This window comes from Arachis hypogaea, chromosome 3 (assembly GCF_003086295.3).
Source record: "Arachis hypogaea cultivar Tifrunner chromosome 3, arahy.Tifrunner.gnm2.J5K5, whole genome shotgun sequence".
Classification (NCBI taxonomy): domain Eukaryota; kingdom Viridiplantae; phylum Streptophyta; class Magnoliopsida; order Fabales; family Fabaceae; genus Arachis; species Arachis hypogaea.
In genome coordinates, this window is record NC_092038.1 from 123,610,994 (window position 1) to 123,634,189 (window position 23,196).

At 35.0% G+C, this 23,196-nt stretch overlaps 4 protein-coding genes and 1 long non-coding RNA gene across 13 annotated transcripts; 3 read left to right on the forward strand and 2 right to left on the reverse strand.

Annotated features, from left to right (window-relative positions):
- The first annotated feature begins 1,159 nt into the window (after nucleotides 1–1,159).
- Nucleotides 1,160–9,205, forward strand: LOC112791234 (protein ACTIVITY OF BC1 COMPLEX KINASE 8, chloroplastic). 2 transcript variants are annotated; one of them, XM_072233437.1, is made up of 22 exons: nucleotides 1,160–1,303; nucleotides 1,585–2,540; nucleotides 2,656–2,791; nucleotides 3,345–3,511; nucleotides 3,811–3,931; nucleotides 4,045–4,145; nucleotides 4,429–4,527; nucleotides 4,736–4,846; nucleotides 4,954–5,033; nucleotides 5,135–5,204; nucleotides 5,698–5,771; nucleotides 5,894–5,963; nucleotides 6,038–6,126; nucleotides 6,679–6,803; nucleotides 7,266–7,346; nucleotides 7,425–7,485; nucleotides 7,603–7,657; nucleotides 7,739–7,837; nucleotides 7,950–8,039; nucleotides 8,256–8,315; nucleotides 8,396–8,523; nucleotides 8,713–9,205. In XM_072233437.1, the coding sequence occupies exons 2-21, from the start codon at nucleotides 2,046–2,048 to the stop codon at nucleotides 8,510–8,512; spliced, it is 2,301 nt and encodes a 766-aa protein (XP_072089538.1). In that variant the 5' UTR covers nucleotides 1,160–1,303; nucleotides 1,585–2,045; the 3' UTR covers nucleotides 8,513–8,523; nucleotides 8,713–9,205. The 2 variants fall into 2 exon arrangements, with proteins under 2 accessions (XP_072089538.1, XP_025689761.1); XM_025833976.3 differs by lacking the exon at nucleotides 1,160–1,303 and having other exon boundaries at nucleotides 1,346–2,540.
- A 1,085-nt stretch (nucleotides 9,206–10,290) lies between these two features.
- On the forward strand, nucleotides 10,291–12,872 carry LOC112791235 (pentatricopeptide repeat-containing protein At4g19191, mitochondrial). 2 transcript variants are annotated; one of them, XM_025833978.3, is made up of 2 exons: nucleotides 10,291–10,621; nucleotides 10,720–12,872. In XM_025833978.3, the coding sequence occupies exon 2, from the start codon at nucleotides 10,837–10,839 to the stop codon at nucleotides 12,808–12,810; it is 1,974 nt and encodes a 657-aa protein (XP_025689763.2). In that variant the 5' UTR covers nucleotides 10,291–10,621; nucleotides 10,720–10,836; the 3' UTR covers nucleotides 12,811–12,872. The 2 variants fall into 2 exon arrangements, with proteins under 2 accessions (XP_025689763.2, XP_025689762.2); XM_025833977.3 differs by having other exon boundaries at nucleotides 10,723–12,872.
- An 805-nt stretch (nucleotides 12,873–13,677) lies between these two features.
- LOC140183862 (cytochrome P450 71AU50-like) lies at nucleotides 13,678–15,710 on the reverse strand. Its single transcript, XM_072233440.1, has 2 exons — nucleotides 14,844–15,710; nucleotides 13,678–14,437 (listed from the first exon to the last, which is right to left on the reverse strand). The coding sequence occupies exons 1-2, from the start codon at nucleotides 15,708–15,710 to the stop codon at nucleotides 13,814–13,816; spliced, it is 1,491 nt and encodes a 496-aa protein (XP_072089541.1). The 3' UTR covers nucleotides 13,678–13,813.
- A 1,069-nt stretch (nucleotides 15,711–16,779) lies between these two features.
- On the forward strand, nucleotides 16,780–23,191 carry LOC112791243 (uncharacterized). 7 transcript variants are annotated; one of them, XR_011880307.1, is made up of 5 exons: nucleotides 16,786–16,921; nucleotides 17,046–17,095; nucleotides 17,288–17,390; nucleotides 17,739–17,790; nucleotides 22,843–23,191. It is a non-coding gene; the product is annotated as an uncharacterized lncRNA (long non-coding RNA). The 7 variants fall into 7 exon arrangements; XR_011880303.1 differs by having other exon boundaries at nucleotides 16,787–16,921; nucleotides 17,285–17,390; XR_011880304.1 differs by lacking the exon at nucleotides 17,046–17,095 and having other exon boundaries at nucleotides 16,780–16,921; nucleotides 17,285–17,390.
- On the reverse strand, nucleotides 17,899–20,154 carry LOC112791239 (cytochrome P450 71AU50). Its single transcript, XM_025833981.3, has 2 exons — nucleotides 18,773–20,154; nucleotides 17,899–18,658 (listed from the first exon to the last, which is right to left on the reverse strand). The coding sequence occupies exons 1-2, from the start codon at nucleotides 19,637–19,639 to the stop codon at nucleotides 18,035–18,037; spliced, it is 1,491 nt and encodes a 496-aa protein (XP_025689766.1). The 5' UTR covers nucleotides 19,640–20,154; the 3' UTR covers nucleotides 17,899–18,034.
- Nucleotides 23,192–23,196: the final 5 nt, after the last annotated feature.

Below are 23,196 nucleotides of genomic sequence, written 5' to 3' on the forward strand. Positions count from 1 at the left end.
CCGTAATAGCACCTTGCCTCGTAAAGATTACACCCAGGTCCAAATACCTTCCTTTCTTTAGTGATTGCTCTCGACCCAACACCTGACTGATTTCTCATCCTGACGAACAACCGAACATATTTCAATCGAAAATCCACAAACATGCTTTTTATAAAAGGCAAAAATGGTCATGAAAAAATACCTAAAATAATACATTCATTTCCTACTTAAATTGGTAGTTAATTTTATATATAAATTCTTTTTTTATAAACTTTTTGAATATTTATTTTGTTCCAAGCTTTTAATTCGTGAATTATTTTTATTTAAATTGGTAGTTGATTTTATATAGAAGTACTTTTTTATAAACTTTTTGAATATTTATTGAGTTCCAAGTTTTTAATTCGTGAATTATTTTTTTAGAAATATTAATAGGTCAATAGTTTTAATAAAAAAAATATTAGTCACCTCACATTTTTCTTCTTTTATCTTTATAAAATTTAAACATGATTCTTTTTTCTTATGAAAGTATCTAACTGTTTATTTCAAATTTTATTCGTACTTGAGCCACTTTTTATAACATCTTTTTTTTTTGGATAATTTAAGCCCTAACATAGTTTTTTTTATTCATTTTAATTTTTATATCTTTTGAATATTTTAATTATTTGATTTTATTTATTTAATATTGAGTTTTTGTTTTTGTTTTTGTTTTGGTCTTGGGTATTGATTATTATTATTATTATTATTATTATTATTTGAGATGGATTGCACAATCCACAATCTGAGGTATTACTTGTTAGTTATTACATTACAAACTCACAGTATCTATTCACACACCCAATATTTCTAAGGATTTTTATCCACTACTTGGTATTGTCAAGGTTCGAACCGTAGTATAACATGTTAAGAATCATGTTAGTGTCATATCAACTAGGCTTGATATTTGTCTGCCGTAATGGTAATACTAATATCTTCAGCCTTGGGCTTTAGCCATTCTCCTCTCGGTTGTCAGGTTAGCCCAGAAGTGCAGTCAAAAACAAAACAGATTCGACTGAACTCAGAAAAAGGATGTGGGCTACTAAGATGAGCCCATACCAGTGAAAACAAATCCGCCCCCAAGAACCCTATGTATCGGGTCTTCATCCACTTATTAAAAACATTCTTGATCCACTTCTGTAACACCAAATCCAGGGCTGGTAGTACTACTGCCTCCTGGATATCCAAATCGCTCCAACCGTTTGAATCTAGTTGACAACCCGGTCTACCTCGAGTAAAGTTGCTTGCAATTGCGTAGCTGGTGGAATTGCGAGTAGAGTAGTATTTGGAAGTAAGGCTACCCTTTAATAATACATGAATAATGTTGATATATGGAATTTAGAGTTGGAAAAAGAATAATAAAGATTTTACTGTTCATGTTATATTAATATATATTATAGATTTTATAAATTTTCTATTTTTCATGTTATGATTGTGCTATTTTTAATTTTAGTATGAATTTAATTTTGTAATGATTATTATATTTATAAAATATTGAAAGACTAAATATTGTATTTAACTGAAAATAAATTCATTCTTTTGTTTTTTTTTTTTTTTTTTTTTGGCGGATAGGATGAAATAAGATGAATAAAGTCCGGCAGATATGAGATTGGAGTGAAAAAATTTAACACCTAGCAAGAGAATAAAATAAAGAGAAAGTTATAGAATTTAAAATTTTACTCAAACTTACCTGTCCTACTCTAATTGTTACCACCCGAAAGAGGGGAAGAGAAGAACAAAATGTGATTTTGTGGCTGAGACAAACCCGCGAAATACCCTCACCAATGAAATTCTCCCGAAACCTCACGGCTCATCTTCTCCTTGCCACGTGTCCTCTTTCTATCCTCTCCTTCCATTCATCTCTTAAACACTTCCTTCTTCCACTGTTTTGTTTGTCTTCTGCTTATGCCACTCTTCCAACTTCATTCTTCTGTCACAGCAAACTTCTCATGCTCCATGAAAGCTAGGGTTCACCCTTGATCCTTACTCTTTCTTTCTTTCTTCAAATTCTACCTTCATTCACTCACCGATCCATGGCTCTCTCTACTTTGCCCCTACCTGAGCTCAAGTTTCTTGCACCGCAAATTACTCCCAAGCGTCGAGTTACTCTCTCTAGATTCTCTTCTTGCTCTTCCGTTTCGAGGACCTCACGATACAATGTTGCTCTTCGCATGCGAATTCGCGCTGTCATCGAAGAAGGTGCTTTGGCGGGAAGAGAGGCCAGTGATGCGAAGTGGAGTGGGAATGGAGCTGCTTCAAGCGTTGGTAGCGACTACGGTAGTAGCAATGGGTACTACATGAACGGCGGCGTCGGCGTGGTGGAGAATGGGAATGGAGCTGCCAGTGAAAGGTTGGTCAAGTACGTGAATGGCAATGGTGCTGTGGCGGCGGAAGCGGAGGTGACAGTGGTGTTGGAAGATTCAGGTGAAATGGAATCGAAGCGGAAGGAGGATGGGAGGAAGAAGAGGTTGGAGGAGATTGGCAAGGAAGATGCTTGGTTCAAACAAACCGGGAATGAACCGGTTGAGGTACGATTATATTTGTACTGTGTTCATTGGTTTCTTCTTATATATAGAAAACTAGAAAAGAGAATGTTGAAGTGTTTTTGCACACGTGAGATGAACATGTGAATTTTTATGGCAGGTAGCAGTTGCGCCTGGAGGTCGTTGGAGCAGGTTCAAGACTTACTCAACAATACAGAGAACGTTGGAAATTTGGGGGTTTGTTTTCACCTTCATCTTCAAGGCTTGGCTCAATAATCAGAAATTCACTTATAAAGGTTGGTCTTCTCAGCTTTTAAATTTGAATGTAGATTATGCACTAGTTGTTCTAAGCCATTGGAAACACGGGGTGTTAGTCTTATTGAGCTTGAAGGAACCTTTTCAATGTGTTAATCGTGGGAAGATGTATATTTTTTCTCCCTCAGCAACGGTGGCTACATTTATCCGTGTAATTTAAAAGTAGGTACATAATTCAGCATTCTTCCTTACTGGTTGGATTTCTGGTATTATCAACTAAGCATTTGAGTAATTGAATATTGCAATCATAAACCATCTACAAGGGATGTTAATGTATGTTTATTACGGAAGTTGACTATGAGCTGTGGAAAGTGGAAACAAAGGGGAATCACTTAAGAAGGAAGTGTTGCTCATTTTGGTTATGAATGTATTGTTTTTGTCAATTTTGTCCGTTCTTCGAACCTGATCCTATTCCTATCAACCAGAACTGAACTTATTGATATATGAACTATATAGTGCTTTTTATTAAATTTTGAAGAATTCGAAAGATGCCACACGGCCTTTATTTATTTGATTCAAGAACATGAATTGCAGGTGGAATGACTGAGGAAAAGAAAACCTTAAGGCGGAAAGACCTTGCCAAGTGGCTTAAGGAAAGCATTCTGAGATTAGGTCCTACATTCATCAAAATCGGCCAGCAATTCTCCACGAGGGTGGATATCCTTCCCCAAGAATATGTTGACCAGTTGTCAGAACTTCAGGTCTAATAGTTTTGAACAGCTTTTGTCATATTATCCCTTTCATAGAGATATTTTGAATTTTCTTGGTCGTATTGCCTTTCTTATCTAGTTTGTTATTAATGGTGTGAATAGCTTCATAGACAGCAAAAGAGACCCATCCTAGCTTGTAGATTAATTTCTTTATTTGAGGCTTTGGCTTGTAAATAAGCATAAACTTTACATGTAGATGATTTTTAAAAAAAAAAAAACTACTAAAGAAGTATTTCTTCGGTTCCTAAGTTTCCTTCATCCCCCCCCCCCCTCCTTTTTTTTAAATTCAGGATCAAGTTCCTCCATTCCCCTCAGAGACTGCAATAGCTATTGTTGAAGAGGAGCTTGGAGCTCCTATAAAGAGCATCTTTGATCAGTTTGACTATGAACCGATAGCTGCTGCAAGTCTTGGTAATCAATGTGTTAACTTTGCATGGAATTACTTGCACTTAGGTTGCATTTCATAGACAATATTTGCTTAGAAGTCAGAAGAAATTAAATAGGTTATTTTTCTCCCAATTCAGGTCAGGTTCATCGTGCAAGGTTAAAGGGACAGGAGGTTGTTGTTAAAGTGCAAAGGCCTGGTCTCAAGGATCTTTTTGATATTGATCTTAAAAATCTGAGGGTCAGTACTGTAATAATTTCATACAGAAGTTACACCTCCGTTGCTGTTCAAATCTTATATAACTTCTGAAGACCTATTTACTTTCTCCTTAATATATCTCCTAACATAAGTAAACCGCCTAGTCCATCATTTTACTCTCATTTTTATTTATATTTTTGAAAAAAACCTAAATTATTTTGCTTTTTCTAGCATGATGAACTTTTTAATAATAGGACTTATAGAATATGGTGGTTTTTGCCACACTGTTTAAATCACTGATACACAGGCTCTTTTTACACTATAGGTTATAGCTGAGTATCTTCAAAAAGTTGATCCTAAATCAGATGGTGCAAAGAGGGACTGGGTTGCTATTTATGACGAGTGTGCGTCTGTTTTATATCAGGTGATAATATGATTAAATCCTGGAAAGTTGCTTCATGAATAAGTTAATTGAGATCAACTGAAGAATCTACATGCTATTTTTTAATTCTTTTGCAGTGAATTTAGTCGATAATATTGCATAAGAACACTGTGATAAAGAGACTGATTAGCTTCAGTATGATTGCATGTGTCTTGATGCTGTTAATGCAACATGAATTAACAATTTTCAGGAGATTGATTACACGAAGGAAGCTGCTAATGCAGAACTGTTTGCAAATAACTTTAAAAACATGGATTATGTGAAAGTCCCTACAATCATTTGGGATTATACCACACCACAGGTTTAACCTTGATTTTTACATAGAAATATATCAATTGCATAACTTACATTTTACTTTTGATACTTTATTTATCTATCTATTTTTACTCTTTTTTTTTTTCAACACAGATGCTTACAATGGAGTATGTTCCAGGGATTAAAATAAACAAAATACAAGCATTAGATCAGCTGGGTGTTGACCGAAAAAGGTTAATAGAATTGTTATCTTTTTACTTTCTATTTTTTCTCAACAACCTATGATGGCATCTAGAATTCTAATTAAAATATAAGGATCACTTATCTTATACAGGTTAGGGCGATATGCTGTTGAGTCTTACTTGGAGCAGATTCTATCTCATGGTTTCTTCCATGCTGACCCTGTAAGTTTTATATTCCGAGTTGCTAATCTCTGTCTCTGTTATCTCTCTCTCTCTCTCTCTCTCTCTCACACACACACACACACACACACACACACACACACACACACACACACAAATCATTTTTGGTTTTTGGATTATCTAGTGGTAAGTTTTGTGATGAAGCCAACATGTCATGATTACTATATATTTGAACATGCTCTTCAATACAAAAGGAAAATAATATGCTCTTATACTGCAATACTAAAGATTCTCTCACCTGAGAGTACAAGACTTCAGCCTCCCTAGGGTTTGATGCCATGGGCGGAAAAGTATTCTTGTTCTTGTGATGATGAATATGTACTGCCAAGCATCCAAAACTATACCAGCGACTCACTAAAACTCACTAACTTGCCATGTTCTTCTCTTTAACTGTGGAATAAACTATGTGTTAAATGAGGAAGTTAGATTTGATACTTCTTCTCGTGTGTTACTAATATTTAACTTGGCCATGCAGCATCCTGGAAATATTGCAGTGGATGATGTTAATGGCGGAAGGTTGATCTTCTATGATTTTGGAATGATGGGAAGGTATGTTAGTGTCTTTTCTGTTGATTTAAAATGTGATGTGGTTTTACAACTTACAAGTCAAACATTTTAAGCTTGGTGAGATGATTGGCTCTGCAATTATGTTTTCTGTCGAACATATACAGTATCAGTCCAAATATCCGAGAAGGATTACTGGAAGCTTTCTACGGGGTTTATGAGAAGGATCCAGACAAGGTAAAGTAACATTTCTGTGGTGGTCTCCCATAACATTTCTCAAGTTACTTACTGAGTGATTGTGCATTATGTAGGTCCTTCAAGCAATGATTCAAATGGGTGTCCTTGTCCCAACTGGAGATATGACTGCTGTGAGAAGAACAGCACAGTTCTTCCTCAATAGGTAGTTTATTGGATATATTTAGTAGCAATACATCAAAAGTAGAAGTGTCCTGACTCATACCACTTAAAACCATTTTATAGTGCCTAAATATGTAATCTGATCTTTTGATCTTTGGAAAGGCATTTCTTGCGCATTGATCCATGTTTGGGCTTAAGCTTTTAGTGTCCTGATTAGCTATGTTAGAAATATAGTAATATTTGCAAATAAGGGTTGGCTCAACTGGTAGGATCAAAGGAATTGGGTTTGATTCTCTTTTGGTCCTTGGTTGTAGACCATCTGTAATTAATACACTGAGATGTCATTGGGGCTCTTGGCATGCACTGGCCTAGAAGTAGAAGTAATGCAACCTTGGATCCCACTTTTCTTTTCTCCACCAAAGGAAAGGAAGTATACTAATGTTTAGCTGTATGTTTTTGACTAGTTAAGTTTTTAGCCTTATATCTTTTTTTTACTACATATATTTAATGGTAGAATAACTAGTTTGTAGTGATGAACTTGTTTGCAATCTATTGCAAATTTGACCTTGCATTCTTTGATTTTAATTTTCTACAGTTTTGAAGAGCGTCTAGCTGCACAAAGGAGAGAGAGAGAGATGGCAACAGCTGAACTTGGATTCAAAAAGCCGTTAAGCAAGGAGGAAAAAGTAATGAAGAAGAAAGAGCGTCTGGCTGCCATTGGTAAATCATCTGATCTAATTTTATTCCTCTTTAGGTGTGGATGCACACATGCAACAATTATTTTTGAGAAGCTGGTTATGCGTTAAAGATGAGAAGTAGGTGATTTCTATAATTCTATTGATGTATGTATACATGGTCTGGGTTTGAGCTATTGGCTAAAAAGTACTAGCTGGTCATTATTTTTAAGGCTAAAAAAGGTGGCATAATTACTTATGCTGGGCCTATAACACTTGACTGGCTCAAAGTGGGCTGAGGAAAAGCCTATTTGATAAAAAATTCATAAATTATTGTGTATTTTCTTTATTCAATCATAACAAACTAAATATAAATGTTTAATCAAGTCATCATTGCATTCCCACTCATTCCAATTTCCATGTTATCAAAATATATACTTCTGCAGTTCAGTAACATTATGCAACCCATGGATTTATCATTTACTCATAGCTGTCAAACTTTGAACAGGTGAAGATTTATTATCCATTGCAGCAGACCAGCCCTTCCGCTTTCCTGCTACATTCACATTTGTTGTTAGAGCCTTCTCAGGTAAATTCTAATAACTGTTTTGCTTTGCATGTCCGTCGCTTGTGATTGCCAGGTAACAAGTCATCATTGTTTCTACAGTTTTGGATGGTATTGGAAAGGGCCTGGACCCACGTTTTGATATTACCGAGATTGCCAAACCGTGAGTATTATCATCAACTTCATATAAATTATTTTTTCCTTTTAAAATTTAAAAGTTTTAAGTTACATGTTTTGAATACCCAAGTACCTTACCTGACTAGCCTTCCTGCTCTTGTAGTTATGCCATGGAGTTGCTAAGATTCCGTGAGGCAGGAGTTGAAGTTGTCCTAAAGGTAGTCATCATAAACCTGCTCTCCAGTGTGTTTGAATTCAGTCTATTATGATTTCTTTTCTCATATTCTTCTTATGTACAGGATTTCAGAAAGAGATGGGGAAGACAATCTCAAGCATTTTACAACTTATTTAGACAGGCTGACAGGGTTGAAAGACTCGCTGAAATTATCCAAAAATTGGTCTCTACTGGATTCTTGTTGATATGATTTTTGTACTGGATTTGCAATTTTTGTTTGTTCTGGACTTTTGGTACAGAGATCATAGCTTAAATGCACTTCAATTTTTCCACAGGAGCAAGGTGATCTAAAGCTTCGAGTTCGAGCTTTAGAATCTGAGAGGGCATTCCAACGTGTGGCCGCTGTACAGAAGACAATAGGCAATGTAAGAGAAGCTGACCCATGTCTTTGTTGAATTATAAGTTTACTTGGATTCTGTTTGCCAACCTGTAAAAATCGTTCATATATTTGTCATTTCTTTTTGGAGTTCGGCATGTTCTTATCTATTATTTTCTCCCTTATACTATGGGTGTGATTTTTTAATTTGACATAAATATTAAGTGGGGAATAATGCTTCTTGTTACCTTTGTGTGTATAACAGGCGGTAGCTGCTGGGAGCCTAGTAAATCTTGCAACAATTCTGTATCTCAATGCGATTAGGGTAAGTTTTTCATTCCCACATGTTTCTACGGCAATTATCAAGTCAGTTGATTGATAATTCCTTTCACATTATTTTTTTAGGTGCCTGCCATGATGGCGTATGGCTTTTGTACAATCTTTGCTTTCCAAGTTCTCTTTGGCATTGTGAAGATTAAGAAGTTAGATGAACGGGAACGGTTGATTACAGGGACTGCTTAAACAACTCCCAGGTGAGTGTTGCTTTATTTTTTCAAAACTTTGTTCAAGATTTAACATGTTCCTGTTAAAACAATAAGCATGAATGTCAATAAGGTGGTCAGGTTATTAGGCAACATACTATTGCTCTCCTTTTTCTTTATATTTTTTCCCATTGTGTTATATACCTGGTAGTACACATATTAACAACGCACCGCATGCAGGTAACATTATTCACATTTTACTCCTAAAACCCACAACCGGGGGCTTAGTAGTTGGGAATTAGAGCATTAAATGGATGGATTAGGAGGTCCGAGCAATAACCAACATCTTCAAACAATTATGCTGGACGCTTCTTCTGTCAATTGATTACTTCGCTCGAAGGATTGGGACTCTTTGTTAGCTAATCGGCTAGCCACATTTTTGCATTAATGTGACACTCCCACTTCCATTAATATGACACTCCCACTTCCATCCCCTTCAAGAATGTATTCTCAATGACAGTGTGTCACTGAGGTTATTTCATATATATATTCGTACAGTAAAATTTATAGATAGTAGTGCAGGGCTTCTTATTGTAAATTTGTAATAACCATAATGTATGATGCACACGATGCAGCGTGCAGCCTCCAACAGAGTCTGACTGTGAGTACTGAGAAGCTTTTCTTGTAACACTGAGTACATAAATTTTGTTTAACAAAGATACAATTGTAAGTACATGTGATCCATATATTTAGGTTTCAGTTGCCGATTCAAATAGTTTATTCAATCCGAGTGATTGGTACTTGGTAGAGTTTATCATCAAGAAGTCAGCATCGTGTATCAAAATATTTCTTAGATTTTACACGATGGGCTTGTTTTCTCGTCTGAAAATTGCTTTCTTGTCTAGTTTTTACGATTCCAAACCAACACAAAGTGGACCGTACTGAATTCACACATAGTATCAAGAAAAGAGTGAATTAGTAAACGTGGACGAGAAAGAATTTAGGGTGGACAAAAATGATTTGTAAATATTAAAATAAGAGAAATATTAGAGGGTTATTAGAATTTATTATTAATTAGTCATTAATATTTATTTTTTATTATTAATTAGTCATTAATATTTAAAAATATGGACTAAAATATGTTGTTGGATTATTAAATTAAAAAAATTAAAATGACTAAAAATAATAGTAAAAAATAATAAATTCTAACAGTTTTTTAGTATTTCTATTAAAATACTATATTAAGTGTATACTAAAATTAACCGCTAATATTAGTTATTAGAATAGAATACATATTAAAATATAGTAACTGACTTTTATGACTCATTTTAATATATAAATAGTATTTTTAATATTATTAAAATACATCTCAATTTATTTTCGATAGATAAAAATATACACTAAAAATTTGTGAATATTAAATCTTTATGAACATCATGATATTTTTGTCTATTAAAAATAATTTTTGAAGTAAGTTTGATATTGTACTTAAAAGGATTGGTTTTGTTTCCTTAGAATAAACAAAAAGAAATTTAAACATTAATATAGAAGTCATTAAAGTTGAAAATTAATTTAACAAACAGATATTTTGTTAGCAAGAACCAAAAAGTCTAAGCCAACGAATTATAACCTAAATGACATAGATTTTTTATACTCAACTTAGAAGTAAGAGTTCGAATATCACTCCTAATTTAAAAAAAAAAAGTCAAAAATAATTTTTATAAAGTACAACGTCAAAATTAACTATAACAGAATCCTCTTGCCCAAAACAGCATCAACACTCGTTCAAATTTGAGAAATTCCCGAATCCTGACTAAGGCCACGGGTTAAACCGTTAAACAACAATATTTCCCAAAATTAATATGCCACAAAATGGCACTTTGCAGTTTGCAGGTGTCAGTGTCAGTCACTGGTCATTTCTTAACATAGCACCTCTAAAATTTTTGCAACGATTTTTGGACTGAATTGGGCTAGGCCCAATGGAGGGAAGGGCACGTTTCGCTTGCATCTGTTGAGCCCATCCTCCAACCACAGCAACGACCTCCGACTAAAGTTGCCGGGACGAACCATCCGCCGGCCAGCTCCTCACTCTCATCCCATGGCCGAGCTGATAAATTCGACCCATTCTTCTGTTTGTGATTTCCATGAGGTAAAATTTCGTACTTTTTTTTTTGCATTGTTTTATTAAATTTCTTCTGCCTTGTTTGCTGAATTAATTTCTGAGTTAATCCCTACCCTCTGCACCAGCAGTAATGAGCGCAGCTGGTCCTGCTTGCAACAAGACACAATTGCCTTCAGTTCAGTTCAGTTCTCTTGTTTTTACTCATTGCTTCAAAAGAACAAGTTCAACTTCAAAGATGAGAGATGATCCTCTATCTTGTTGCTGTTACTGTTGCACCATTCATGAATCGTTTCTCGAATTTCTCAACCCTTTCCTTCTGGAACTCCAATATAAGACAAGCTGTGAACCAAGGCCATGCACAAAAAGCCCTTCTTCTTTTCCGCCAAATGAAGCAAACTGGGGTTACACCCAATGGTTCTACCTTTCCCTTCGTTGCAAAAGCCTGTGCCAGAATCTCCCGTCTCAGGAACTCCAAAATGATCCATGCCCATGTTGCCAAATCTTGCTTTCAGTCCAATGTTTTTGTGCAAACCGCGATGGTTCATATGTACATTAAATGTGGTCATTTGGAAGATGCACACCATGTGTTTGTTGGAATGCCCACTAGGGATATTGCTTCTTGGAATGCAATGCTTGCAGGTTTTTCTCAGAGGAATCTTGTTGACAGGTTTTTCTGTCTACTGCGTGAGATGAGGCATACTGGGATTCATCCTGATTCCGTCACTGTCTTGCTCCTGATTCAATCTGTTTTGGATTTGAAAAACCCAAATTTTGTGAATGCAGTGCATTGTTTTGCGATTCGAATTGGAGTTCATATTGATGTTTCTGTCGCTAACACTTTGATTGCTGTGTATGCTAAATGTGGTGACTTGTGTTCATCAGAGATAGTATTTGATGAAATTGACAGTAGTATTAGGTCTGTTGTCTCATGGAATTCTATGATTGCAGCATATGCAAATTTTGAAAAGTATGACAAGGCTGTTGATTGTTATAAAGGGATGCTTGATTGTGGACTTTTGCCGGACATTAGTACAATCCTCAATTTGCTTTCATCATGTGTGCAACCCAAAGCACTATTTCAAGGTCTGCTGATTCATTCTCATGGAATTCAGTTAGGTTGTGATGCTGATGTGTGTGTGGTGAATACTCTTATTTCTATGTATTCCAAGTGTGGGGATGTCCATTCTGCAAGATTATTGTTTGATGGCATGTCTGTCAGAACTTGTGTTTCATGGACTGTAATGATTAGTGGGTATGCGGAGAAAGGATATATGGATGAGGCATTAAACTTGTTTAATACAATGGAAGCATCAGGCGAAAATCCAGATTTGGTTACTGTGCTTGCTTTGATTTCAGGTTGTGGTCAAACAGGATCTCTTGAACTTGGGAAATGGATTGATAATTACTCTATTAACAAAGGGTTGAAAGAAAATATTGTAGTTTGTAATGCACTAATTGACATGTATGCAAAGTGTGGAAGTTTTAGCAATGCTAAGGAGCTTTTCTATTCTATGTCTAACAAAACTATCGTCACCTGGACAATCATGATTACAGCTTGTGCTTTGAGTGGAGATGTTAAGGATGCTTTGGACCTGTTTCTTGTGATGGTGCAGATGGGAATGAAACCAAACCACATAACATTTCTTGCTGTTCTCCAAGCTTGTGCTCATGGAGGTTTACTTGAAAGAGGATTGGAGTGCTTCAGCATGATGACACAAAAGTATGGTATAAGGCCTGGTATAGACCACTATTCATGTATGGTTGATCTTCTTGGTCGTAAAGGACAACTGAGAGAAGCTTTAGAAATTATTGAATGTATGCCATTTGAACCTGATGCTGGTATATGGAGTGCATTGCTGTCTGCATGCAAACTGCATGCTAAGATGGAGATGGCCAAATATGTTTCAGAGAGGCTATTTCAGTTGGAGCCCCGTGTGGCAGTTCCATATGTGGAGTTGGCTAACATATATGCATCAGCTGGGATGTGGGATGGAGTTGCAGCTATAAGAAGAAAGATGAAATATCTTCAAGTGAGAAAATGTCCTGGACAAAGCATTATCCAAGTGAGTGGCAAAACTCATATCTTTACAGTTGAATATAGACATCACCCTGAAGCCTTGTATATATATGATATACTAGATGGCTTGACTTCTCATTCTAGACAAGCCCAACTAACAAATTCAGAGGTAATTTCAAACATGGATATTATTGATTAATGATGTACATTTTGTTGAGTATATATTCTCTCTCATGGAAATAAAATTCTTAATTAAATGAATGTAGTGATTATTCATTTCTCACTTAATTTCTTTTTAATAAATACTTTTCCTGGTCTGATCACTGAATCACATTCAAATCAATCCAATCTAACATGAAATAATATTTCACTGTTATATTTTTGCACTATGAAGCCAATAAGTAGGAATGGCTAATAGATGATTGGCCCTAGGCATTGTGTGGCCAAACTCAGTCATGTTCAATTCACTTGGCAATAAATTGTTTTAACTTCCAATCAAAGCAATGCACAAGCTGTGCCAACACTAACCAAACCACAGTTCGGGCTAACTGCAGTCCAGGACATCCTCTTCTGCCAGACCCAAACGGTATCAATTGGAAGTCTGAAGTCTCTCCCTCTAACATCAGTCTATCTTCCCTCAGATCCTTCTGGCCAGAATTCCTCCGGCTCAGTCCAAATTCTAGGGTCTCATAATTGTCCATGCATTTATTATGACCCTGGAATTTTTTGGTATGAAGAAATTTTCAACATTGCAATCTTTCATAGATGGTGTGGTACCAGTAATGGTGACACTGGATGGATTCTCAAGGTTTCCTTGATGAACATGTCTAAATACTTCAACTTTTCCAATTCTGATTCCTCCACCACCCTATTTATACTCACCATATATTCCAACTCCATTTAAACTTTCTTCATCACCCCTGGATTCTTTATTACTGAAAGTGCTCGCTCAATTGCTGTAGCTGAAGTGTTCATTGAACCAACCAGCACATCCTATGTAGGAATTAAAGAAAATTAAAATGCGGTAGAGAAACGTGCATAGAAGAAATATCTGTTCTTACAATAATAAGCAACAAGAAAAATGATCTTTTATTTCTCATTTGCGATTCTCTGTCACTTTTATTCTCCCCATTTTGTTGGGTCTTACCAATGAATCTTATTCAAAGAGACCTAGTAAAGCAATTACATTTTTTTTTTTTGGCCTAACCCCGTTCATTGTGAAGACGATAAGAAGGAATGGCAAATAGATGATTGGCCCTAGGCATTGAGAGGCCAAACTCCTCACTCATGTCTAATTCACTTGGCAACAAGTTATTCGGTAACTTCCAATCAAAGCAATGCACAAGCTGGGCCACCACTAACCGAACAATAGTTAGGGCTAGCTGTAATCCAGGGCATCCTCTTCTGCCAGATCCAAATGGTATAAATCGGAAGTTTCTCCCTCTAAAATCAACGTCTATTCGCTCAAACCTTTCTGGCCAAAATTCTTCTGGCTTAATCCAAGCACTTGGATCTCTCATAATTGCCCATGCATTTATTATCACCCTGGATTTCTTGGGTATGAAGAAATCTCCAACATTGCAATCTTCCATGGATTGGTGTGGTATTAGTAATGGTCCCACTGGATGGATCCTAATGGTTTCCTTGATGACCATGTCCAAATACTCCAATTTGTCCAAGTCTGATTCCTCCACTACCCTCTTTATTCCCACCACAGATTCCAACTCCATTTGAAGATTCTTCGTCACCCTTGGATGCTTTATTAGCTCTGAAAGTGCCCACTCTATTGCTGCAGCTGAAGTATCTGTTGAAGCCAGCATCATATCCTGTGTGAAATATAAAGGATAATCATAACTTGGAAACATGCATAAATGAGAACTACAATATATCTATTAGTAGTAATAAATAATAATCAGTGTGAGGAGCTTTTATGTCAATTAGGATTGCCAAATTTGTATGACAAGTGAAGTACTAAGAGTGTCCACTAAAGATAAGATCACTCTAAAAATTTCTTATATAAGAAAAATTTTTTCAAACATTTTTGAAAAATTACTGAAATGATCATGTTGGTGACAAAATTATCCATTCTTTTTGTAGATTTGTCAAAGAAATCAAGCCATTTAGATATATAAATGAACTTTCTATCTTCTATGAATTTTTGTTTTCAGTCAACAATTTTGGTACTTCACTATTTGTATGATTTGGAAATGCTGAATTATAGATGTCATTTACCAGCAATATGGCTTTGATATCCGGGCGATCAACACGATAATCAGATTCTTCAGTGCCAAGAAATCCCAACATGACATCCACAAAGTCCTTGACCTTGTCTTCTTTCCTATCTGATTGCATGTGCTCATCAATAACTTTCTCAAAAAAGTTATCAAATATTTTCCCCGTTGCCTTCATGCCCTTAGTTAATCCTTGAAGGTTAAGTGCACCAACATACGGAATATAGTCACCTATGTTTGGAACGGCGGCTAAACGCAATGACTCTTGCATCACAGCTTTGAACCCTTTTTTATCCATGTCCTGATCCATGTATTTCTTTCCCAGAACCATTCTACAACTCATGTTAGCACTCAGTGTTGCAACCTTGGCACTAACATCAACGGCAACACCATCATTGGCTGCATCTCTCAGAAGCTTGATAAACGAGTCAATCTCCTCTTGCCTCATGCTCCTGAAAGAGTTGATCTTTGTTTGGCTTAGTAGTTCCAAGGTGCACATCTTACGCATGTTGCGCCAATAAGGACCGTATTCACCAAAGACAATGTCCCTCTGCCCCCAAAAGATGTACTTTGCAGCTTCACTGGGTGGTCTACTTGCAAAGACATGGTCATGGATCTTAAGGAACAATTCAGCAGCTTGCGGTGAAGAAACAACTATGGTGGGCACAAAACCTAGGCGCAAGTGCATGATAGATCCATATTTTTGTGCTAGCCGGTGAAGATCACGATGAGGATGTCCCCCCAAGAGGTGAAGGCTTCCCAAGATTGGCAACCCTCTTGGACCAGGAGGTAATCTCTTAGCCTTGTTGTTGCATCCCCATAGCCACAGACAAATAAGTGAAAAAAAAATTATTGCTATGAAAAACATCTAAGCAATTTTGAATTGTTGAATGTTGATATTTTAATTTGATACGGAGAGTGTCTCTCGACTTGCAATATATAGGTGAAGTTCAGATATCTGTAGACAAGATTTAAAGGTTAAAACCATGTGCAAAACGATTTGTTTGTGTAATAAGTTAAAGATTTAAGTTTTTAGTTAAAATATGTTCTAAAAACACATATTAAGAATATAAAAATAAAAAGTTTTAAATTTTTATGTATTCGATATATTAAAAATGTAAAAGTTTTAGTTAAATATCTTCTTATGATAATAAATATGAGAAAACAATAAATAGGTCCCTAACCGTTTATCTTTATCTCAAAGACAAAAATTTTCCTCATTTTCTTAAATGCGAGACATCTAAGTCTCTCGGGGGGACTTATTTGTCCTTAACTCCTTATACATTTTAGACGGAAGGACTTAGATGTCTCACATTTTAGAAGGTGAGGGATGTTTTTGTAGTTTTAATTAGTCAAGGATTTATATCTTTTCGAATTAAAAAGTCAAGTATCTATTTATCTTTTTTTCTAAATGTGTTTTTTAAGGGATTGTGTTAATTAAATAACAATACTATTTGCACATCAAAATAAATCACTGTATATTTGTATATAAATATATGTGTAGTTTAAATCATTTTTAGTGTGTATTTTATATCTTAATGTATATTTTATATTATAACTAATTTTGGTATACATCTAACATGGTTAATTAAACAGATCTAAATTCTCTATTTATTATATTTTATTTCAATGGCTCAGATTTAGAAGTTAAAATTTAAGGCTTATGGGTTAGAATCTAAGATTCAGAGTTCATAATTTATGATTTAGAGTTTATGATTTAAAAGTTAAGAAAATTTATGATTTAGGTTTTTAGAGAGCGCTGTACCCTTTACTTTCTTGAGAGCTCATTAACATTCTTTGTTTTTAAGACACGTTTTTAAAAGACCCTTAATTTAATTAATAAAGTCTGCAAGCAATAATGCTGTAAAAGCAGCTTTTGACTTTAACAAAATAAAACAAAATAAAAAAGAAGAGTTGGTAGAAGAATTCGTAAAAGCCACAAAATCAATCTTGAAAAGGTTAAATTTCGATACAGTAAAGTGAGAGGAATTCGACACAAATATCCCTCCCAATAAAAAACCACAAATATTGCACAACATAGTCTGATTTAGACTCATCAACACCATTTTAGCTGAATATGTAATCAATAAACTCATTTTCTTTGTGTTCTTTTTTTTTTCTCCTTTGTTTTGCTTCTCTTTCCTTTTTTTTAATCATCATCTTCATTTTTTTCTTACTATTTTTTCGTCCATTCTTTATTTAGAAAACAAAAGCTGTCTCTTATAATAGGCTCATCAAGACCTCGCTGAATATGTAATCAATAAACTCGTTTTCTTCTCTTTTTTTTTTTTTTGCCACTTTTGTTTTGCTTCTGCCTTCTCTTTTTTCATTTTTTCATTTTTTTTTGTTTTTATCATTGTCATCATTCTTTTTTCTTACTGTTTTCTATTCATTCTTTATTTAGCTGGATAACATAAGTATGTTTTTTTTTATCATAAAAAGAAGAAAAAAAAAATAGAGAATGCAGATGAAGATAGAGACAATTGACAAAAGTCAATAGCTGGAACCATTAAGAGAGCAATGGCAGAAAAGCGAGGAATGGAACTAGGTATCTCTTATATTCACTTACCTAACTGCTATATTGGCATACATAAGTCATGTGCATCTAACTGATTAACTAACTAAGCTAACTGTCAGCTTGTAAATGCAACTCACATACAAGTGAAATGACATTCTAATGCAAGCAATCACTGACAACAATAAAGAAAAAAAATAGAGAAGAGAATAACATGAAGGAGAGAACTAGAAGATAGAAGAAAGAGAACATACATGATTTTCGTTTTTATTAAAACCGTGGTGATGGCTAAAATACTGTACGGAAGTGATAATTGTTTTCTATTACTACAAAGATTGTTTTTTATTCTTCACTTTTTCTATGTATGTTTGGTCTATGTAGGATATGCTAGATGGCTTTGACTTCTCATTCTACACAAGTAACTAGCTCAGAGGTAAATTTCGAACATGAATATTATAGATATATGGTGTTTATTTTTCTGTGTTTGGTATTAGATTTTGCTAGTATATATATATATATATATATTATCATAGAGATAGAATTCAAAGGAAGGAAAGTGGTAATTTATTTTCCAACAAAGCTTTTCTTCCTTTTTTCGCCAGGTCTCTCCTATCAGCGAATCACATTCTAGTTGATCTAATGAAATATTATATAAACTTTACCATTACATTGTTTTCCTAACCACTTTCATTGTTGAGCCGATAAGTAGGAATTGCAAATAGATGATTGGCCCTAGGCATTGTAAGGCCAAACACCTCATTCATGTCCAACTCACTTGGCAACATCCCGTTTGGTAACTTCCAATCAAAGCAATGCACAAGTTGTGCCACCATTAATCGAACCACAGTTAGCCCTAAGTGTAATCCAGGACATGCTCTTCTGCCAGACCCAAATGGTATCAGTTGGAAGTGTTTCCCTCTAACATCGATGTCTCGTCCCTCAAATCTCTCTGGCCAGAATTCCTCTGGCTCAGTCCAAGCACTTGGGTCTCTCATAATTGTCCACGCATTTATTATCACCCTGGAATTTTTGGGTATGAAGAAATCTGCAACCATGCAATCTTCCATAGATTGGTGTGGTATTAGTAATGGTCCCACTGGATGAATCCTCATGGTTTCCTTGATGACCATGTCTAAATACTCCAATTTGTCCAAGTCTGACTCCTCCACCACCCTATTCAAACCCACCACAGATTCCAACTCCATTTGAACTTTCTTCATCACCCTTGGATGCTTTATTAGCTCTGAAAGTGCCCACTCAATTGCTGTAGCTGAAGTGTCCATTGAACCAACCAGCATATCCTATGTAGGAACTACGAAAATTAAAATGCTATAAAGGAACATGCATAAGTGAAATCTATGACATTTATTTGTAAAAGTTAGGACTTTGAAAAAGCTCTACTATTTGTAGTTTACCAACAATATTGCTTTGATATTAGGCTGTTCAATACGATATTCAGATTCTTCAGTGCCAATAAAGCTCAACATGACATCCACAAAGTCCTTAGCTTTGTCTTTTTTGTTTTCTGATAGCATGTGCTCATGTATAACTTTGTCAAGGAAGTCATCAGAGATTTTGTGCACTTTCTTCATGCGCTTAATTAACCCTTGAAGATCAAGTGCACCGATGTAAGGAATAAAGTCACCTATGTTTGGAGTTGCTGCCAAATACAGTATCTCTTGCATCACAGCTTTGAACCCTTTCTCGTCCAAGTCCTGGTCCATGTACTTCTTGCCCAAAATCATTCTACAACTCATGTCTGCACTTAGTGCTGCAACCTTGGCACTAAGATCAACAGCAACCCCATCACTAGCGGCTTCTCTCATAAGCTTGATAAATAGGTCAACCTCCTCTTGCCTCATGCTTTTGAAGGAGTTGATTTTGGTGTGGCTCAGTAATTCCAATGTGCACATCTTACGCATGTTGCGCCAGTAAGGGCCATATTCAGCAAAAACCATATTTCTCTGCTCCCAAGAGATGTACTTTGCAGCTTCAATAGGTGGTCTGCTAGCAAAGACATGGTCATGTGTTTTGAGGAACAATTCAGCAGCTTGGGATGAAGAAACAACAATGGTTGGCACAAAACCTAGGCGCAGGTACATGATGGGTCCATGTTTTTGTGCTAGTTTGTGCAGAACGCGATGGGGGTTAGCTCCCAACTTGTGAAGGCTCCCCAAGATTGGCAATCCTCTTGGACCAGGAGGTAATCTCTTACCCTTCTTGCTGCATCCCCAAAGCCACAGACAAGTTAAAGAAACCAAGAATATTGCTATGGAAAACATCAAAACAATTTTCGGTCTGTTGAATGTTGATACTTAAGTTCAGTGTTTGTAAGGTGTTAGTGGTATTTTAGAAAGTGAATTGGTGGTTCAAAGAAAGCTGATTGTTACTTGTGATTCCAAGAGTGTTACTCAGTTTCTTCCTAAAGCCAAAAACTGCAGAAATAGTGAGGATAAGATGGTGAAAACGGTTCTTAGGTAATGGGAAGTCACAATCCAACATTCATTGAGACAAAGCAGCCGTTGTTCTTGGCGGACCACTCTCCGGTAGATATTTTACATTACAACCAAAAAAGAAAGAAAAGACAAGTAGCTGCTTAGATTCAATGTTGAGTGAATCAGTTGTCGTTTTCTCTTATTATCTTGCAACTACCTACAACAATCTGTATGTATACTCTTTATTTCTTGTTCTTTTTCAAACTACGTAGGACACCACCATCGGTCCCTCCTCCAACCAGACTTGCTCTTCAATTTAGATTTTATTTGATAGGAAAATATCTTTATGGATTGGAGAAATATCAAATGTCTCTTCTTACAATTATGAGCACTCGTCAAGGTAAATGATAATTAATTTCTCACTGGGATTATTTTTTCTCTCATTTTACTCTCTTGATTTTGTTGCATTTGATCAATGAATCTTATTCAAATGGAACAAATAAAACATAAAAACATGATTACATTATATTTTTTTGCTTAATCACTTTCATTATGAAACCTGTAAGTTGGGATAGCAAATAGATGATTGGCTCTACAGATCGAGAGGCTAAACACCTCAGTCATGTCCAATTCACTTGGCAACAAGTTATTTGGTAACTTCCATCAAAGCAATGCACAAGCTGTTGCCACCACTAAACTACTGTTAGACCTAACTGGGATCCGGGACATCCTCTTCTGCCAAATCCAAATGGTATTAGTTGGAAATCTCTCCCTCTAACATCAATGTCTCTTCCCTGACAGCTTCTCTGGCTCACTCCAAGCAATTGGGTCCCTCATAATTGCCCCTGTATTTATTACAACTCTGGATTTCTTTGGTACGAAGAAATCTCTAACCATGCAATCTTTCATAGATTGGTGTGGTAATATTAATGGTGCAACTGGATGGGTCCTTATGAATTTCTTGATGACCATGTCCGAATACTCCAACTTGTCCAAGTCTGACTCCTCCACCATTCTCTTCATACCAACCACAGATTCAAACTCCATTTGAAGTTTCTTCATCACTCTTGGATGCTTTATTAGCTCTGAAAGTGCCCACTCTATTGCCGTTGCTGATGTATCCACTGAACCTGCCAGCATATCCTGTGAAATGGCGTGACTTATCTCATTTACACGAGATATGCACAAGCTTATTTCGTTTACACTGTAAACGAGATAAGTAAAGAAACGCAAATTTGTAAATAAGCTAGAAATTACCTATAGTCTTTCAGTTCTTTTTATTTTCTACACTTTTTTTTGTGAAATGCATAGTACTGCAGTAATGTTGGATCATTGTTTTGATTTTAGGATCAGCAGTGAAATGATATTTAACAAATATAAATGCCACCAAAAAGTGAAATTGCAAAGAAGTTAAATAAAGTTCGATAGAAAATAAAGTGATCACAAGCATAATTTAATTGCCATAATATTACAAGTTATAAAGAAAGGATTTTCAATATAGACATTTTAGAACAAAGTACTAGTAGCCATCCTCGTTAAGTCCCAAAAGATCAAATATTCTAAGACAAGTGTAATAACCACAAAAAAAAAAATTAAAAGATTAATAAATAAATAAAACCTATAGGATCCACTTCACTTCATATTTTTTTTTCTCTTTCTTTTATCTATCCACAACACACTCTTACCCCATTCGTTCAAGTTTCATTTTCTTCTCCCAATAGAGCACACACACATAATCCCTCTCCTTCTACTTTCACTTTCTCTCCTTTCTTTCTAACAAATCTCCACTATGTTAATTTTGTTTTTCCCTTTCTTGTCATATTTCTAACACAATGTATCTACATCCTATGTACTCATATCACTCATTTCTTTTCTCACAACTCCACTAAAGAAGTTCCATCTTAGCGGGTGAAGGAAACAGTAATAATTTCGAGTTTCAGTGATTATTGAGACTTAAAGAAAATTCTTTGACTCAATAATTACTCATTGTATCAACCGGTGGTTTAGTAATGCATTCAAAATTGTCTGCAGAGTTGATCTTGGTTTATTGGCACCAAGTTGTGAGTATGCTTTATATCTATGATTGTTTTGTGTACTCTATAATTATTTCTAATTTCGTTTATGAAATTAGTATTTGAAGAATTTGATTTGATTATAATATTTGAGTATTTGACTTATTTTAATTAAATGATTACTTTATAAAGATTATATTTTTAGAAAATACACGAGACTATATATTTGTTATATGAAATTTTTGTAAATGTAGAGTTGCGATTGGTTTGCATTTTTATTTTCTGTTTTTATTTTCAATATTTTCTATTTTCTGAATTTTGTGAAGAAAAAAGTAAAAATAGAAAATAGGATATTATTGTTTTTACTGTTTTCACTTTTTTCTTCACAAAATGTAAAAAACAAAAAACACTGAAAATAAAAATGCAAACTAAACATACCCTAGAATATTTAATTTTACCAAATTATAATTGTATTTTGGAAAATTTAAAATATTTTTGGTTTATTATTTATCTATATGTTCTAAACTTATGAAATATGTTAAAATTTCTTATGATTTGGGATGAAATTATTCGATACATTATTTGATTTGATTTGATTTGATTTAATGATCTGTATTGGAAGAATTAAATATCTTGCCTTACTTGAAATTAATATGATTTGAATTGGTTTGGGAGACTCAAACTAGAAAACCATAATTAACGACGGTTATGACATTAACCTAGATGCATTTGGCTCAGGCCTCAACTAGCAAGAATGTTGCTAGCCTAACGTGTAGGCCACACGTTAGTTCTGTTATATTGTACGGGCACATAAAAGAAAAGGACTATCCTTAAACCTCAAGTGTGTATTATTTGATTTGATTTGATTCGACTTATGGATTGAGTATTTCCTTATCGATTCACTTCATTCTGTTATTTATAATACGTTGTAAATAAAAATATACTTTTGATAATATTATTTATATAGTCTCATGAATAGATATATTGCCTATTCATTGAGTTGCAAAACTCACCTTATCAATTTCTCTTGTTTTTCAGTCACAGATATCAATCCTAGTACGATATGCCAAATTTCTTGGCAAGCAACTTGAAGACAGCGAGTTCTTTTGTCAAATTCTTAGATGCTTATGTTCCACATTTCACATGTAGGATCCAGTCATATTAGACTATTTTATGTCTTGTCAAAATAATGTGTAACTTATTTTTCTTAAATTGCTTTTCATAGTTCTAAGGTTTTAAAAACAGTTGTAAATTCAATGTTTAATTTGGATAAGACTTGTTAGGCTTGCTTAGGGATAATTTCCTTGAGGACCAGTCATGACTCATTTTGGGTCGTGTCAAGAAGAATATTTTACTCCTGCATATTATGATAATATATTTTTCCTGATCTTA

Coding starts and splice junctions, on each gene's coding strand:
- LOC112791234 (XM_072233437.1), top strand. CDS start 2,046: ATGGCTCTCTCTACTTTGCCCCTACCTGAGCTCAAGTTTCTTGCACCG. Junction 7,838..7,949: donor CTGAAATTATCCAAAAATTG/GTCTCTACTGGA, acceptor ATTTTTCCACAG/GAGCAAGGTGATCTAAAGCT. Junction 8,316..8,395: donor TGTATCTCAATGCGATTAGG/GTAAGTTTTTCA, acceptor TTATTTTTTTAG/GTGCCTGCCATGATGGCGTA.
- LOC112791235 (XM_025833978.3), top strand. CDS start 10,837: ATGATCCTCTATCTTGTTGCTGTTACTGTTGCACCATTCATGAATCGT.
- LOC140183862 (XM_072233440.1), bottom strand. CDS start 15,710: ATGTTTTTCATAGCAATAATTTTTTTTTCACTTATTTGTCTGTGGCTA. Junction 14,438..14,843: donor ATATCAAAGCCATATTGCTG/GTAAATGACATC, acceptor TATTTCACACAG/GATATGATGCTGGCTTCAAC.
- LOC112791239 (XM_025833981.3), bottom strand. CDS start 19,639: ATGTTTTCCATAGCAATATTCTTGGTTTCTTTAACTTGTCTGTGGCTT. Junction 18,659..18,772: donor ATATCAAAGCAATATTGTTG/GTAAACTACAAA, acceptor GTTCCTACATAG/GATATGCTGGTTGGTTCAAT.